The 12,748-nt window shown below is 44.1% G+C and overlaps 1 protein-coding gene across 1 annotated transcript in view; it reads right to left on the reverse strand.

Moving 5' to 3' along the window:
* The window catches only part of Adam12 (ADAM metallopeptidase domain 12), a 317,008-nt gene that overhangs the window by 230,283 nt on the left and 73,977 nt on the right, over window positions 1-12,748 (reverse strand). The window contains exon 3 of the mRNA XM_042285092.2: window positions 7,159-7,232. Within this exon, the coding sequence (XP_042141026.2) occupies window positions 7,159-7,232 (74 nt within the window). The remainder of the gene's footprint in view (window positions 1-7,158; window positions 7,233-12,748) is intronic.

Raw genomic sequence — 12,748 nt, forward strand, 5'->3', positions numbered from 1 at the left:
AGCCATGAATCTGGGCAGCCGAGTTTCTGAGAGTTTTCTTCTTCATTTAGCCAGCACTTAGAATCAACAAGGAAATCAGGGCTCATGGTGCTATGGGTAGGTTGGGTTTCTCTGAGAAGAAGGGGAGAAGAAACCACATATGAAGAATTTGCAACTGAAGTTGTTGAGAATATCAAGACGATGAAATTGAAATCCTTTCTTCAACAAGAACCCAAAGGATGACTCCTGCTAATCCAGGTCTGGTCAGAACTGAGATGGGTGACCATTACCCAGCCTTCAGGAAGAGAATGGGTTTAACCCATTTTTCATTCATTTACAAAGGGTAGAGTGGGGCACAGAATGAAGCCAGTGGTGTAGTATCATAAAATACCAAGTACCACAGGTGGGATGGAGAAACCATACTGAAACCATTTACAGCTGAGCATCGCAGATAACATGAGCACTCATATTTCAACACTGGCTGTTCACAGATCTTGACGCTATTCTGCAGACCAAGAAATGGGGAGACCTTAAACAGCTCACTGTAGAAACAACAGTTGGATTTCAAAACTCCTCTCTTGGAATTGTCCCCTATACCCTGCAGGACATGTCCTCAACCTTCTAGTGACTCATGTCTGATTACTGCAGGCTGTTCAGGTTCTATCATTCACTAGCTTTATAAGGGTTTACCTGGTGCCTGTGACCAACAGACTATGAAAGATGGTGGCGGGTCATCAAGACCCTCCCTCTGACCTTAGGTCATTCCTGCTTGGTAGGAATGCTCCATGGAAGTCACCCTTACCAGCAGCTGTTTTCCTAAAGAATCCCGTTGAGTCAGCAGTCTCATTCACGAGATTACTGGCCAATGTTTCTGAACTTGCGGGATTTTGTTTGTTTGTTTTTGTTTTAGCTTTACTGTTAACTCAAGCACAGGATTTACATTTAATCTATTTAATCTAATCTTGTTAGTTTTGGCCCATTGATCCAAAGTGTAGAAATCTCTGTAATCCAGATCCTGCCGTGTTAGGAACACTTATCCCCTCAGCTTTGTGCTGCCAGGAGATGCAGTTTGGGTACCCCGTTATGTCTTCATAGCAGCAACTGCCAAAACCATGGGCCAGGGTGAGGCTGAATGCACACATTGCCCTAAGGCAACCAGCAGCAGCTTCTCCAGCTGTCCAGCATAATCCAGGTCAGCATGAATGACGGGCTAACAACTTCTACAAGATCCCTTTGCCAAGCTTTAAACTGCCAAATGCTATCTGCACACCAGCCACACTTCTCTCTTCTGTATGGCATAGCCTGAGGAATGATCTAGAATAAATGCCCTTATAAAGATGTCTGAAAAAGCCACAAGGAATCATACTATTAACTATTTACCTAAAAATAAGCATAGTTCTATGTATGAATAGACATATATTGTTTTAATGAACCTTTCTCATCTGGGCTGGTGGTACATCTTCCAAGAGCCAAAGAAAACCTAAGAAAAAACCTCAATAACAGACATGAGAAGGCCTCTTTTGAATTATTGGTCATGGCTGTCCAAGAGACTCCCCAAACATACAGCCTACTGTTATTGCCTCTGGTGGTCCCTCAGAGGTGGAAGGTAAGTCCTTAGTACTAAAGACACCATGTACTTCAGAAACAGGGTTCAGAGAGAGACCCCTGAGCAGGAACTGACCTGTATGTCCCTCTCCTGAGGATTGGTTTTCATGATAACAGAAGGCACCATGCCGGCTTCCAAAGGGGGTAGGCAACCAACAGTCCTACCCATCTATGACACCTATGAAGCAGTCTATAACAACACCTATAAACAACCAGTAGTGGCACACATACCTTGGTGGTAACCAATAGCTCTCTAATGGGACTTAAGATCCACTGAACAAGAGGGAAACCATGCTTGGTCTTAGAAACCTAGCCAACTCTTCAGTCCTGGTGAAGTCATGGATATTGGAGAAGAATCTTTAACCACAATTTTACTAAGGCAGCATAATCCCTAACAACAATCCATAAACATTTGTCCTTATACACACAGATAATTGCAGTCTTTATCTCGCATCAAGGAAACTTCTGTTTGCAATGGAAAGAGACCAGTACAGAAAACCACAGCCAATCAAAATGCAGAGTTGTAGAGCCCAGTCCCAGTGGGTACATCTTCAAAACAACTCCCACATCTCAGGCTCAGAGAATATTGAGGAAGAAGGAGCGAAAAGGTTGTAAAAGTCACATGATCCGAGAGTTTGCTGTGAGATTGAGTCTCCTAGTAATATCCTACACATAGAAAAATCTCCCCAACATAGCTGACATATGTGAGCTGAGCGAGGACGACACCAATGGACATGCTAAAATGAATGAGACCCACAAGGCCTCAACCCTACTCACTCAAAAAGCTATAGACAACTCAGGAAAGCTGAGAATGGGAGAGGTGGTCTTCTCCAGGGAAGAGCACACCAAATGATTGCTCAGTGCCACACAGTGAGCCCTGAAAACATACATACAAGTTACATGATATGGATTGAGCAAGTATTTAGGGACACGCACAATAACAAACAATGAAAAAGGGGCCATGACTTGAAGGGGAGCGGGGAGAAATGTATGGGAAGGTCTGAGGGAGGAAAGGGAAGGGGGAAATGTTATTATATTATAATCTCAAAAGTTAAAACAAACATCCTCCTCCATATTTATGCCCACCATGGAGCAATGTTTAAACACCCTTTCTGCTATGGTTCTGGAGCAAAGTACTAATTAAGGTTGCTCCGTAGAGATGTCTGGAATTGTTCCAGACAGAATAAAAATCAATTGTGACATTCTTTGCACTCAGAGAGTCCCCAAGTATAAATTTGGTTTCCCATGGATTTCCCACAGCAACCAACTTTGATCAGTGGTGGAACAGGGCTTGCAAACTGAAGGCTCCCTGGGGCTGAGAGATGTGTCGAATGGGATCTAGTGCTCTCATTTAAAAAATACAAAGTTGGAAAAATAAAACGGATGTCTAAGCTGGCCAGCATGTCCCATAAAGCATTTTGATCAAAGACGCAGTTTCTGAAACACCGAGGAATGGCTGGGGAATCCACGGGGATGTGGGGGAGTTACAGCGGCTAAAACCTGGTCCCTGCCGTCCCATAGGCAGACAGCAACGTCCTGACAGATGCTGCTTGGGGAAACTTAATGTTTCTTTAAACATTCAATTATGGCTACACAAACACATATTTTAAGCCACCAGCAGATCCCTGCACAAATTGGGGATGATAGAAGGCAAATCAAATAGATTCCCTGAAATGAGTATTTAATAAGAATGCAGCTCTGCCATGTGAAGAACTGTCCTACCATGGAGGAGTCTGAGAAGGATAAGGAGAGGACTCTGCCAGCATCAGCTTTAGATGATAGCTCTTGTGATGGAAGGGGCCAAGGCCACCCTAGTTCAGTTTTAATTGCCGAGAACCTTTTTAATCATAACAGATTTCAGAATACCCAGGGGTTTGGTGCTCAATACGTAGGCTTTCTGGGAATTGCTAGGGGAAGTTCAAAGGTCTTTAAAAAATGGTTCTGCACTGTGTGTCCCTTCATGACGGGTACACATGTCGTCTTTCCTCTTTTCAAAAATTCCTAAGTTTTGACACTTTTAAAATGAAATTCTTTTTCTGATTTATAATGTGGTATTTTCTTATTGTAAAACAATAAAGCCTTCTTTTATAATCTTTGCATCCAGAGCTATGTGGCATGCATGTCATTTAAAAATAAAAATGGAACACCACGTACACCATTTTCTAACACGATATTTACATTGGGACATCATGGAATTTTTTTTTCAACAGTAAAGTTCTTCATTATTTTAATCATCTCCTGCCAATATAATTTTCAGGGACAGACTCAGCAGTGAACGGGCTTTGAACCTGGGGCTAATTCCTAGGCTGTAGCAGGCTGGCCATCTGATTGGTCAGGCCCTCCACTGTCCTGAGTGTTAAATATTTAAATGACCTGTTCTTATTTCTTACAGCTTCATTTGACTAAACTTTCTAAATTGGATTTCCTGGGCCAAAGGCTATGGAAATTAAAATTTAATTATAAGGTGTGTGATTAATTACCTTTTGTGTCTGACAGCGTGAGGAGAATCATAACATTTTTACCCTACTCACAAAATTGTACATTTTGGGGTCTTCATAGCTTCATTTTTAATAGATGTGTAACTTTCTTCTAGAAAGGTCACACTGAATATTTGGGCAAAATCATCATTAAAAGAGTAATAACTGAACGTTCTAATTATGAAAGCATTACTTTTAACTGAAGGTGAGCTTTAAAGTTGGCACAGGTGGGCACTGAGGATGGAGTTAAGTAGGGAATGTTTGCTTAGCGCACACAAGGCCCTGGTTTGGTTCCGAGCACTGCAAAAAATAAAATTGCTACAACTAGCAATCAGTAAATCAAAGCTACATGCGCAGATAATCCATATACTTTAAAAAAAAATATTTATTTTTATTTTATGTGTATGGGTACTTGGCCTGAATGCATGTCTGTGTACCTTGGGAGTGCAGAGCCCATAGAGGCTGGAAGAGGGTACTGAATCCCCTGGAATTGCAGTTACAGATAGTAGAGAGCTGCCACATGGGTGCTGGGAACAGAACCCAGGTCCTGTCCCAAGTGCTCTTAACCTCTGAGCCACCTCTCCAGCCTCAGAATCCACACACTTCAAAAACACAGGCTGACAAAGAAATTAGGAAGAAAGAAAGAAGTAGACAAGAGAGAGATTCACGTTTCTAGCTTTTCTAATTCTGAGGTTATCTTAGGACAGGAATAAATTAGGGCACCTTTGAGATGATTTCCACACAAAAACCCTCGACTGGTTGTTGGCCTGCATTACGCTACCTGAAGTAACAGAGGAGGAGTCACTTCCAGAGGGAGCCATGAGCAGAGTGGTTAGGTCACTTTCCAAACCCAGAGAACCAGATGGGACCAAGACAGCGTTTTATGTGGAAGGGCACATCAATAATGATGCTAAGCGAAGTGACAGTACATAGGATTGTACAAAGACCATGGTTTCAGCTAGGGACCACCAAAGCAAAGCCATGTTTATAAGACAAAAATCCACCTTTGCACTCTCCCCGTCACCCAGGGTTTGCGTGTTGGTTTATTCTGTTGTCGCTCTTGGTTTCAACCCCTCTTCAGTGTTCTCTTTCCTGTTCTGGAACAGACTCTGTGCACTAAAGGCAAAAAGGATTTCACAAGGTCGTTCCGCTCTCTTACCTGTAACCCTAAGACCACGTGCAAACTCAGGGTCACAGCCTCCCTGTGCTGGGCAACACGTTCCTCCAACAGCTAGATACCCAGAGCACCCGCCACGCAGACATTTCTAAACCCCACTGCCAATCATAACAACCCATAGAGGACACATGACCCCACAGATGTCCTTATGAGATTTTTGTTTGTTTTTTTTTTCTGTGTCTTTTAGAGAGCATCTAGAATACCAGCTTTTGTCCTCATTGCTGTGACCAAATATTTGACAAGAAGCATCTCCAGGGAAGAAGGTTTACTTGATTGACAGCTGGAGAGCACAGTCCATCATGGTGGAGAAGGCATGTTGGCAGAGGGGTGAGGCAGCAGGTCACAGTGCACCCACTATCAAGAGCAAAGAGTGGACAAGTGAGCTCGGCTATAGAGTCTCAGGGGCTGCCCCCTAGTGACCCACGTTCCCCAGAGAAGCCCCACCTTCTAAAGGTTTCACAACCTTTCAAACCAGTGCTGCCATTTGAGAGCTGAGTGTCCAAACACACAAGAACAGTTCACCTTCTAACCACATCCCCTAGTTACCTCGATGGAGATATTCTCAAAGTCATATACATGCAGCAAGGAGAAAACGTGAATTTCCCACAATACTCTTATATGAACGGAAGTAGAGGGGCTGAGGAGACTACTTAGTGGTTATAGTTCTTACTACATAAATATGATGACTAAAATTCGGGACCCCAGCATCCACACAAAAGCCAACATCTACAATCCTAGCACTGGGAAACAAAGACAAGAGGGCCCTAGAGGCTTTCCCAGGGAAAACTTAGTTGTTTAGTTTCACATTCAGTGAGAGACCCTGTCTCAAAAAGTACAATGAAGAGAGCCATTGGGGAAGTCAGCCTCTGGCTTACACATATAAATACACATCGATATGCACAGGTGTGCACGCATGCACTTACGTGCCTGTGTGCACACATTCATACACCCTAATGAATTACAATGTCTAGAAATTTCTTTAAAATGTTTACTTTCTGAAGACAGGTACATAAAAGCAATATAATTTTCTGCTCAGAACCCTGAGTATTCAATCCATGTGCCCGAACCTCTATTTTCAAGTCACTGGGAGACAAGAAAAGCTAAAACATATCAGATATTCACTGTTTTCCAAGCCTTTGATCCACTCGGTGGTAAAGGGCAGACATGTAAGAAGAAACCCAAAGTGGCAGGTTGCAGATCCCAGGGAGCAGGCTGTGTCATTTTACATGGACTGACTTCAAGTCCTCTGTGGCCTTAGATGCCGACTGTCAGGATAGTCTCTTCCATCCGATTTTCTTAGGCACAAGCTCAAGCTCTGGTATGATGAACAGCCTGATCCATTCACACAAAGACTGGTTCTGGTCTCTATGACTGTATGTCCCTGGTGGATGTCTCCCCTCCTCTCTCTGTCAGCCCCCTACATCTCACTGAAGAGGGAGGAAGAGAAGCTTGCTCTCCTGCAAGGGGAAAGCTTGAAGCTCTCCTGCTTTAAGCCAGGTGGGACCTGGCAAATAGAGTTATTCTTTTAAACACAGACTGCTCGCTGGAAGACCTCATTAGCTAAAGAAAGAATTAAATAGATAAGAAAAGCCCTTTGAAACTGTGGTACTTGTGAGAGGGCAGGGATGGGGTGGGGGTAAAGGAGTCTTGACTAGGAGTTCTCAGTAGACACCATTTCTCCTGAGAAGCTACACACAAAAACATGACGATACCCACACTCTCCAAACAGCAAGCAAAACAAAAAACAGCACACTGTTTTCTGGGAATTTATAGTTTTTCCCTTAAAGAGCCAAAATTGTCTGGAAGAAGCTTGTAAGGTCAAATACGTTCTGATGGTGACACAAATTATAGAACAGTGGTCAGCGAACAGTGTCCCAACCTTCTCCTGTCGCTTTGTGAACAAGAATGAAGTGGACTTACTCATTCCTTTCCAGACTTAGGATCAGTTCTCGGTTCTCCAGCTGCAGCCGCACCGTCAGCACATCTGGGTGATCCTGAAAGATAAGCAGGAAGGGTTAGCTAGGTTAGTAAGGCTAGAGATTGATTTTCTTCTTGGGGACTTTCTTTGACTCCAAGTACCGAGGACCAGAGTGACAGAATTGGAATATGGGACTCCTGGCCCTGATGTGGCCTTTATACTCTTTTCATTTGGCTATTCCTCCTTTGGACCCTTCCCTCTGATCATAACCCTGGCCACCCCATCCACCCTTTCCTTGATCTTCCCCAACTGCACCAAGGGTACCTCTATTCCTTACTTGCTCATGGTAGAAAAACCTGAAGCCATCCCCCAGGCTCCCTGGCCCTCGCCAGCCCCCTCTACTGAATGTAGGAACAGCTCCACAGAGATGCTCTCTAAAGCACCTCTCCTGCTGCCAAGGCCCCTCCCATCCTTCCCTCCATTCCTTTCCTTTTCAACCCACAGACAACACTCCTCAACACGTGCCTTCCTCCTGTAAACTCTTCTAATCCAGGGGCCTGCCATTCTTTCCTCCCGTCCATTCTCCAACAGTGAGAGGAGACTTAAAACTCCAGCCTCACATGTTCCTTTTCCTACCGCACTGAGAAGATACTGGCATTTGAACTTGGCCTATGGTTCCCCACGTCCTCTCCCTGGCAGCCCTTCACTTGCTTCAACACATACCCACACTGCCCTCCTCCCTCTTTACCTGGCTCTAGTTCCCCATTGCGCCTGTCTTACTGCTCTGAGAATTTGCACACTCTGGCTTCTCTACCTGGGATGCTTTTCCTGCCTACTGGAATCAGCCTCAAAGTCAGCTATTAGAACAAGCATGACCTCACCACCAATCTCCCGCTGCTCTGGCCTTCCCCCCATGAAAGGAGGGGGCCTCATACTATTTGTGATCAGCATGTTGGTTTGTGCTTCATTATTATGTCCACAGGGGGTGCTGGGAGTGAAGGAAGAGAGCCATCCATGCTAGGGAAAGAGCTCTGCAGACTCTCTTCCTCTCGCTCTCCAGCCTTCCCTCCCCTAACCCATTTACCCTCACATCAGTGGACGCAGCCCAGTCCTGCAGAAGGTGCTGCCCACAGTTAGGGTGGGACTTCCTACCTCCATGAACCCCACCTAGACAATCTCTCACAGATATGCCCAGACACTTGCCTCCAAGGTGATTCTAGGTCTCATCAAGTTGACAACCAGTTCAAACCACCATAGCATATTAGGAGAGGTCTGGTAGGTTAAAAAAAAAAAATCCAGTAGAGGAAGAGAAGAGAGAGATACTTTCATTCCAATCTACTCACTCCCTGGACATTTTGGTTTAAAAGCATGCTTACATCCATTTTCCTAATTGTTATTGACTGGAGACCATAAAGCCCACCATTCTTTTTTCTTAAGATGATATATTGATTGATTACCTAATGGAACCACATCCTTTGTTGGATGTGCAAAGAACTATATTCGCTGAACCAATCAATCAAATGCTAATCAATATGCCCAAGATATTTAGGCAGTAACTATAATTTTATCTTTTAAACTGAGGAAAGTACCTCTAAACAAATATGTAAAGAACACCAATGTACTTTTTTAAAACAATAAAATAATCATAGCGTACCTACCACGCAAATGTGAATATAGACTATTCCCAGAATTGTAGAAAGTCTGTTTTCTAGTTTGCTTTTCTGGTGCCATGATAAACACTGTTACCAAAGGAAACCTGGGAAGGAGAGGGCTTATTTGTCTTACAGTTATAGTCCATCATTGAGGGAAGCCAAGGCAGGCACTGAAGCAGAGACTATGGAGGAATGCTACTGACTAGATTGTTTCTCCTGGCTTGCTCAGTTACCTTTATCATATAAAGGCCAGGTCTACCTGCATAGGCTGGTGCTGTTCACAGTAGGCCCATCGATGGTGCTACTGGGATGTTGTGGCACCTAGGAAATGGGGCCCCCTGGTGGAGGTGGGTCCCTAAGTGCAGACTCTTGAAGGTCATTCCTAGCTCCTGGTTCTGGCTTCACTGTCTGCTTCCTGGTCCTTCTAGTGGTGAGTAACCTCTGCCAGTGTATTTCTCCTCCATAAGCTGGGCTGCCATAGTGTTCATTCCCTGCCATGATGATTGAAAATGTGAGCAAAATTGATCTTTTCTTACTATATTCTGTGAGGTATTTTGGCCACAGTGATGGAAAGGTCATTATTGTACCCTATGACCTCAGTTTTATCCAGGCAGCCTCTTAAGGGCCTCCAGATGTTCCACATTGCAAGGTTAGAAGTTAGGGCTTCAGTACATAGATCCAGCAGGGCCAGGGATGTGATCCAGTCTACAACATCCCTTCTTCATACTCACATCCCACTCATTCCTCACCAGAGGTAACCATTATTCTGAACCTACTAATCACTAATTAATATTAATTACTTCTTGATTTCCTTTATAGTTTATTACCACTCTACTTCTACATAAAACTCTGGTTTTGCCCAGTTTTGAGCATTAGCCTCATACTTGACCCATTCTTCTATGACTCATCTAGTTTTGCTTCCTCTTGGACCTGTAGATTCTTATGTACAGGGCTTGTTTGCTCCATGTGTTGTTCATGCTCACAGATGTACAATATTCTTCTGTATGAACAATTGCTGTATCTACAGTCATGTAAATAGATGCTGAGTTTATTTTTCTCATCACCTCTCTGTGCGTGACTTTACACATCTGTGTCATGCTTGAAACTGAATAGGTTCTATGGGTGGTGAGATCTGTCTATCTGCCTTCACTGGGGATTTATGCGCTGTTTCTAGTCTATTAATGAATCACATGCCCTCAGTTACTGGAAACATGTTTCTGATACTCCATGTCTTTATGGATATCTGACCCTTTTTTTTTTTAAAGTCAGGGAAGAAAAATTGTTAAATATATAAGTGCATCTCATTAGGCTTTATTTGTTTTAAAATTTTTTACATTTATTTGTTTGTTGGGACACACATGTGGAGGTCAGAGGACAGCTTACCAGAACTGGTTCCCACCTTCCATCACACAGATTCTAGGTCTTGAACTCAGGTCCTCTGGCTTAGAGGCAAGTGCCATTATCTGATGACCCATTCACAGCCCGAGGCTGTAGTTTATATCTCCACCATTAGGGATAGGCAGAGAATTTTTTTTGGCTTTTAGAACATGTGATATTGCTCTCCATGAAATTCAAACTCATGCTTCCTACCCCTGAGCCACGTCCCCAGCCCTTTACGTATCTGTCAGTGGCAGAATTTACCATGTAGTGTGTGCTCTGGACACTTGCTTGCTAACACCAATTTTCTACTGGAAAACAAAAGATCAGTAATTCAGAGATAAAAATCACTATTCCTTCATTCCTCCCTCTCACAGTGCACATATACCATACATCCACCACACACACACACACACACACACACACACACACACACACACACACAATTTTCAATGACTTAAAAAAATCTGACCCTGGCCTTGAAGCTGAGGCCATGTGACCGTGGCTTGGCACAGGCTTAGCAGGAGCAGAGCATCACCCTCAACAGCCATGTCCATTCACCTCACAGCCTTGAGGTCATCCTTTCCAAGGGACCCTTTCAGAGGCCAAGCCATGCATCTGAACCATCCATGCTGGAAGGTCAGGGGAATCTCAGTTTTCAGGCATAACAACAATATTAAAACACTGCATTCAAGGGAGCTCGGGAATAACCAGGTCCCTCTCCGGCACTAAATAAATGCTTCAGACTGCAGCCTTGGCATTCATGGGGCACAAGGGAGGCATTTATTGCTATGAATATTTAGAGGCATCTTGATTACCACTTTAATATTAGCACGTTAGCTCTACAGCCTGCAAGATGTGCACACCGTGGAATGTGGAGAAGACAAAACTGAATGAAACAGCTCAGTGAGGACTTAAGGCCCCATAGCACCATCACGGGAGGCCCTGGCTCGGGCCTATTAGTTATTACATAAGTGATGGTGATTTTTATCCATGCCTTGGTGATCTTCATTTTTGCTGTGGAAAATTGGTGTTAGCAAGTCATGTGTCCAGCTGTGAACAGAGCACAAACTCTCCACAGTAAAAGCTGCTTTTGGTGGACATGTAAGGGCCTGGGATTGCTGCTCACAAGTAGAGTACTTGTCTAGCATGTATAAGGCCCTGAGTTAGATACCTACACCAACACACACACATATACACATACACACACACACACACACACACACACACACACACACACACACACACACAAACATATGAAATGAGGATTTTTGTTTTGTTTTTTACTTTCTAATACTGGGTTCATTAATTATACTGGGAAATCCCACTGACATCATTTTGTGGCCTAAGACACACTGGCTTTTCAGCTCACTTCTTCCTCTGGAGAGTGTATGTGTATGTGTATGTGTATGTGTATGTGTATGTGTATGTGTATGTGTATGTGTATGTGTATGTGTATGTGTATGTGTATGTCAGAGAAAGTAAAATCCTACCCTCCTCTGGCCCAGGTAGGGCTTTAGTTCCCCTTGACATGCCCACCCTGGCCCAGTTCTTGATCCATTGAACACTTACATTTGTAACAAATAATTAAGATTTTTATAGATTTAGGCAGTGTTCTAGAGTCTAATGTTAAAATGTCCACCCTAGTTTCTCTCTGTGTGGCCCGTTGGCCATTGGCCTGGTCATGATCACCTTAGCAAGCCTGTGTGCTCTCTGCCTGGCTCTGCCTCTTCTAGTACATATAGTCATTTGTGTTTTCATTTATTTTTTAGTGGGGCACTGCTAGAGAGAGAGATTGGCAGGGGGGTTTCATAAAATTCCTGTCCCCAGAGGCCTGTCTCCTAATGCTTTTAGATTTTGGACTTCATGGACACATGAGAACTAGTAAACAGACTGGGTGGTGACATGATGGCTTGGGGATGTTATGGCGACATATTATAAGACTGTGTGGTGAGGTAATGACTTCATTGCTGTACACTTTAATGACATGATCGTTGGGGGACGGGATACCTTAGTGACAGGTAGCCAGGGGATGGGACTATGGGCTATCATCAGCCTGCTGAAGTTTGCCTCCAACTGGGTCTAGCTGGCAGCTTTCCAGCAATGATAGCACGTCCTCAACCCTGTCTATCCTTGCCCTTCCTCTTGCCTTCAGGCATCTCTTTAGGAGGTAGGAGGAGACAGACTTCCTCTCCCAAGTGGCCACCTGCCCATGACTCAGGAACATGAGAGGACAATGTCTGAGTTGGGAAATTTTCATCAGCTATTCCCCGAGGGGCCTATGGTGTCCCTGCAACCCAAGCCCACAGGCAAAGCACATGGAGGCACACAGGAAGTACCAGCCTCTTGGTACCTCTGTAGATGAGAGTCCTTCATGAAAAGTATCATCACGTGCAGAAGGCCTGGCTTGGTATCAGGATCCAGTTCTGGCTTAGGAACCCCAAACTTCCTCCAAAAGTCCAGAGGAAGGCAGCTGAGCATCTGCCTGCCTTCCAGGAGTCCGCTAGATGGAAAGTTATTAAGATCACAGAACAACTTCCCCATCTCCAACCACAAAACTACA

This window comes from Peromyscus maniculatus, chromosome 1 (genome assembly GCF_049852395.1).
Source record: "Peromyscus maniculatus bairdii isolate BWxNUB_F1_BW_parent chromosome 1, HU_Pman_BW_mat_3.1, whole genome shotgun sequence".
Taxonomy (NCBI): domain Eukaryota; kingdom Metazoa; phylum Chordata; class Mammalia; order Rodentia; family Cricetidae; genus Peromyscus; species Peromyscus maniculatus.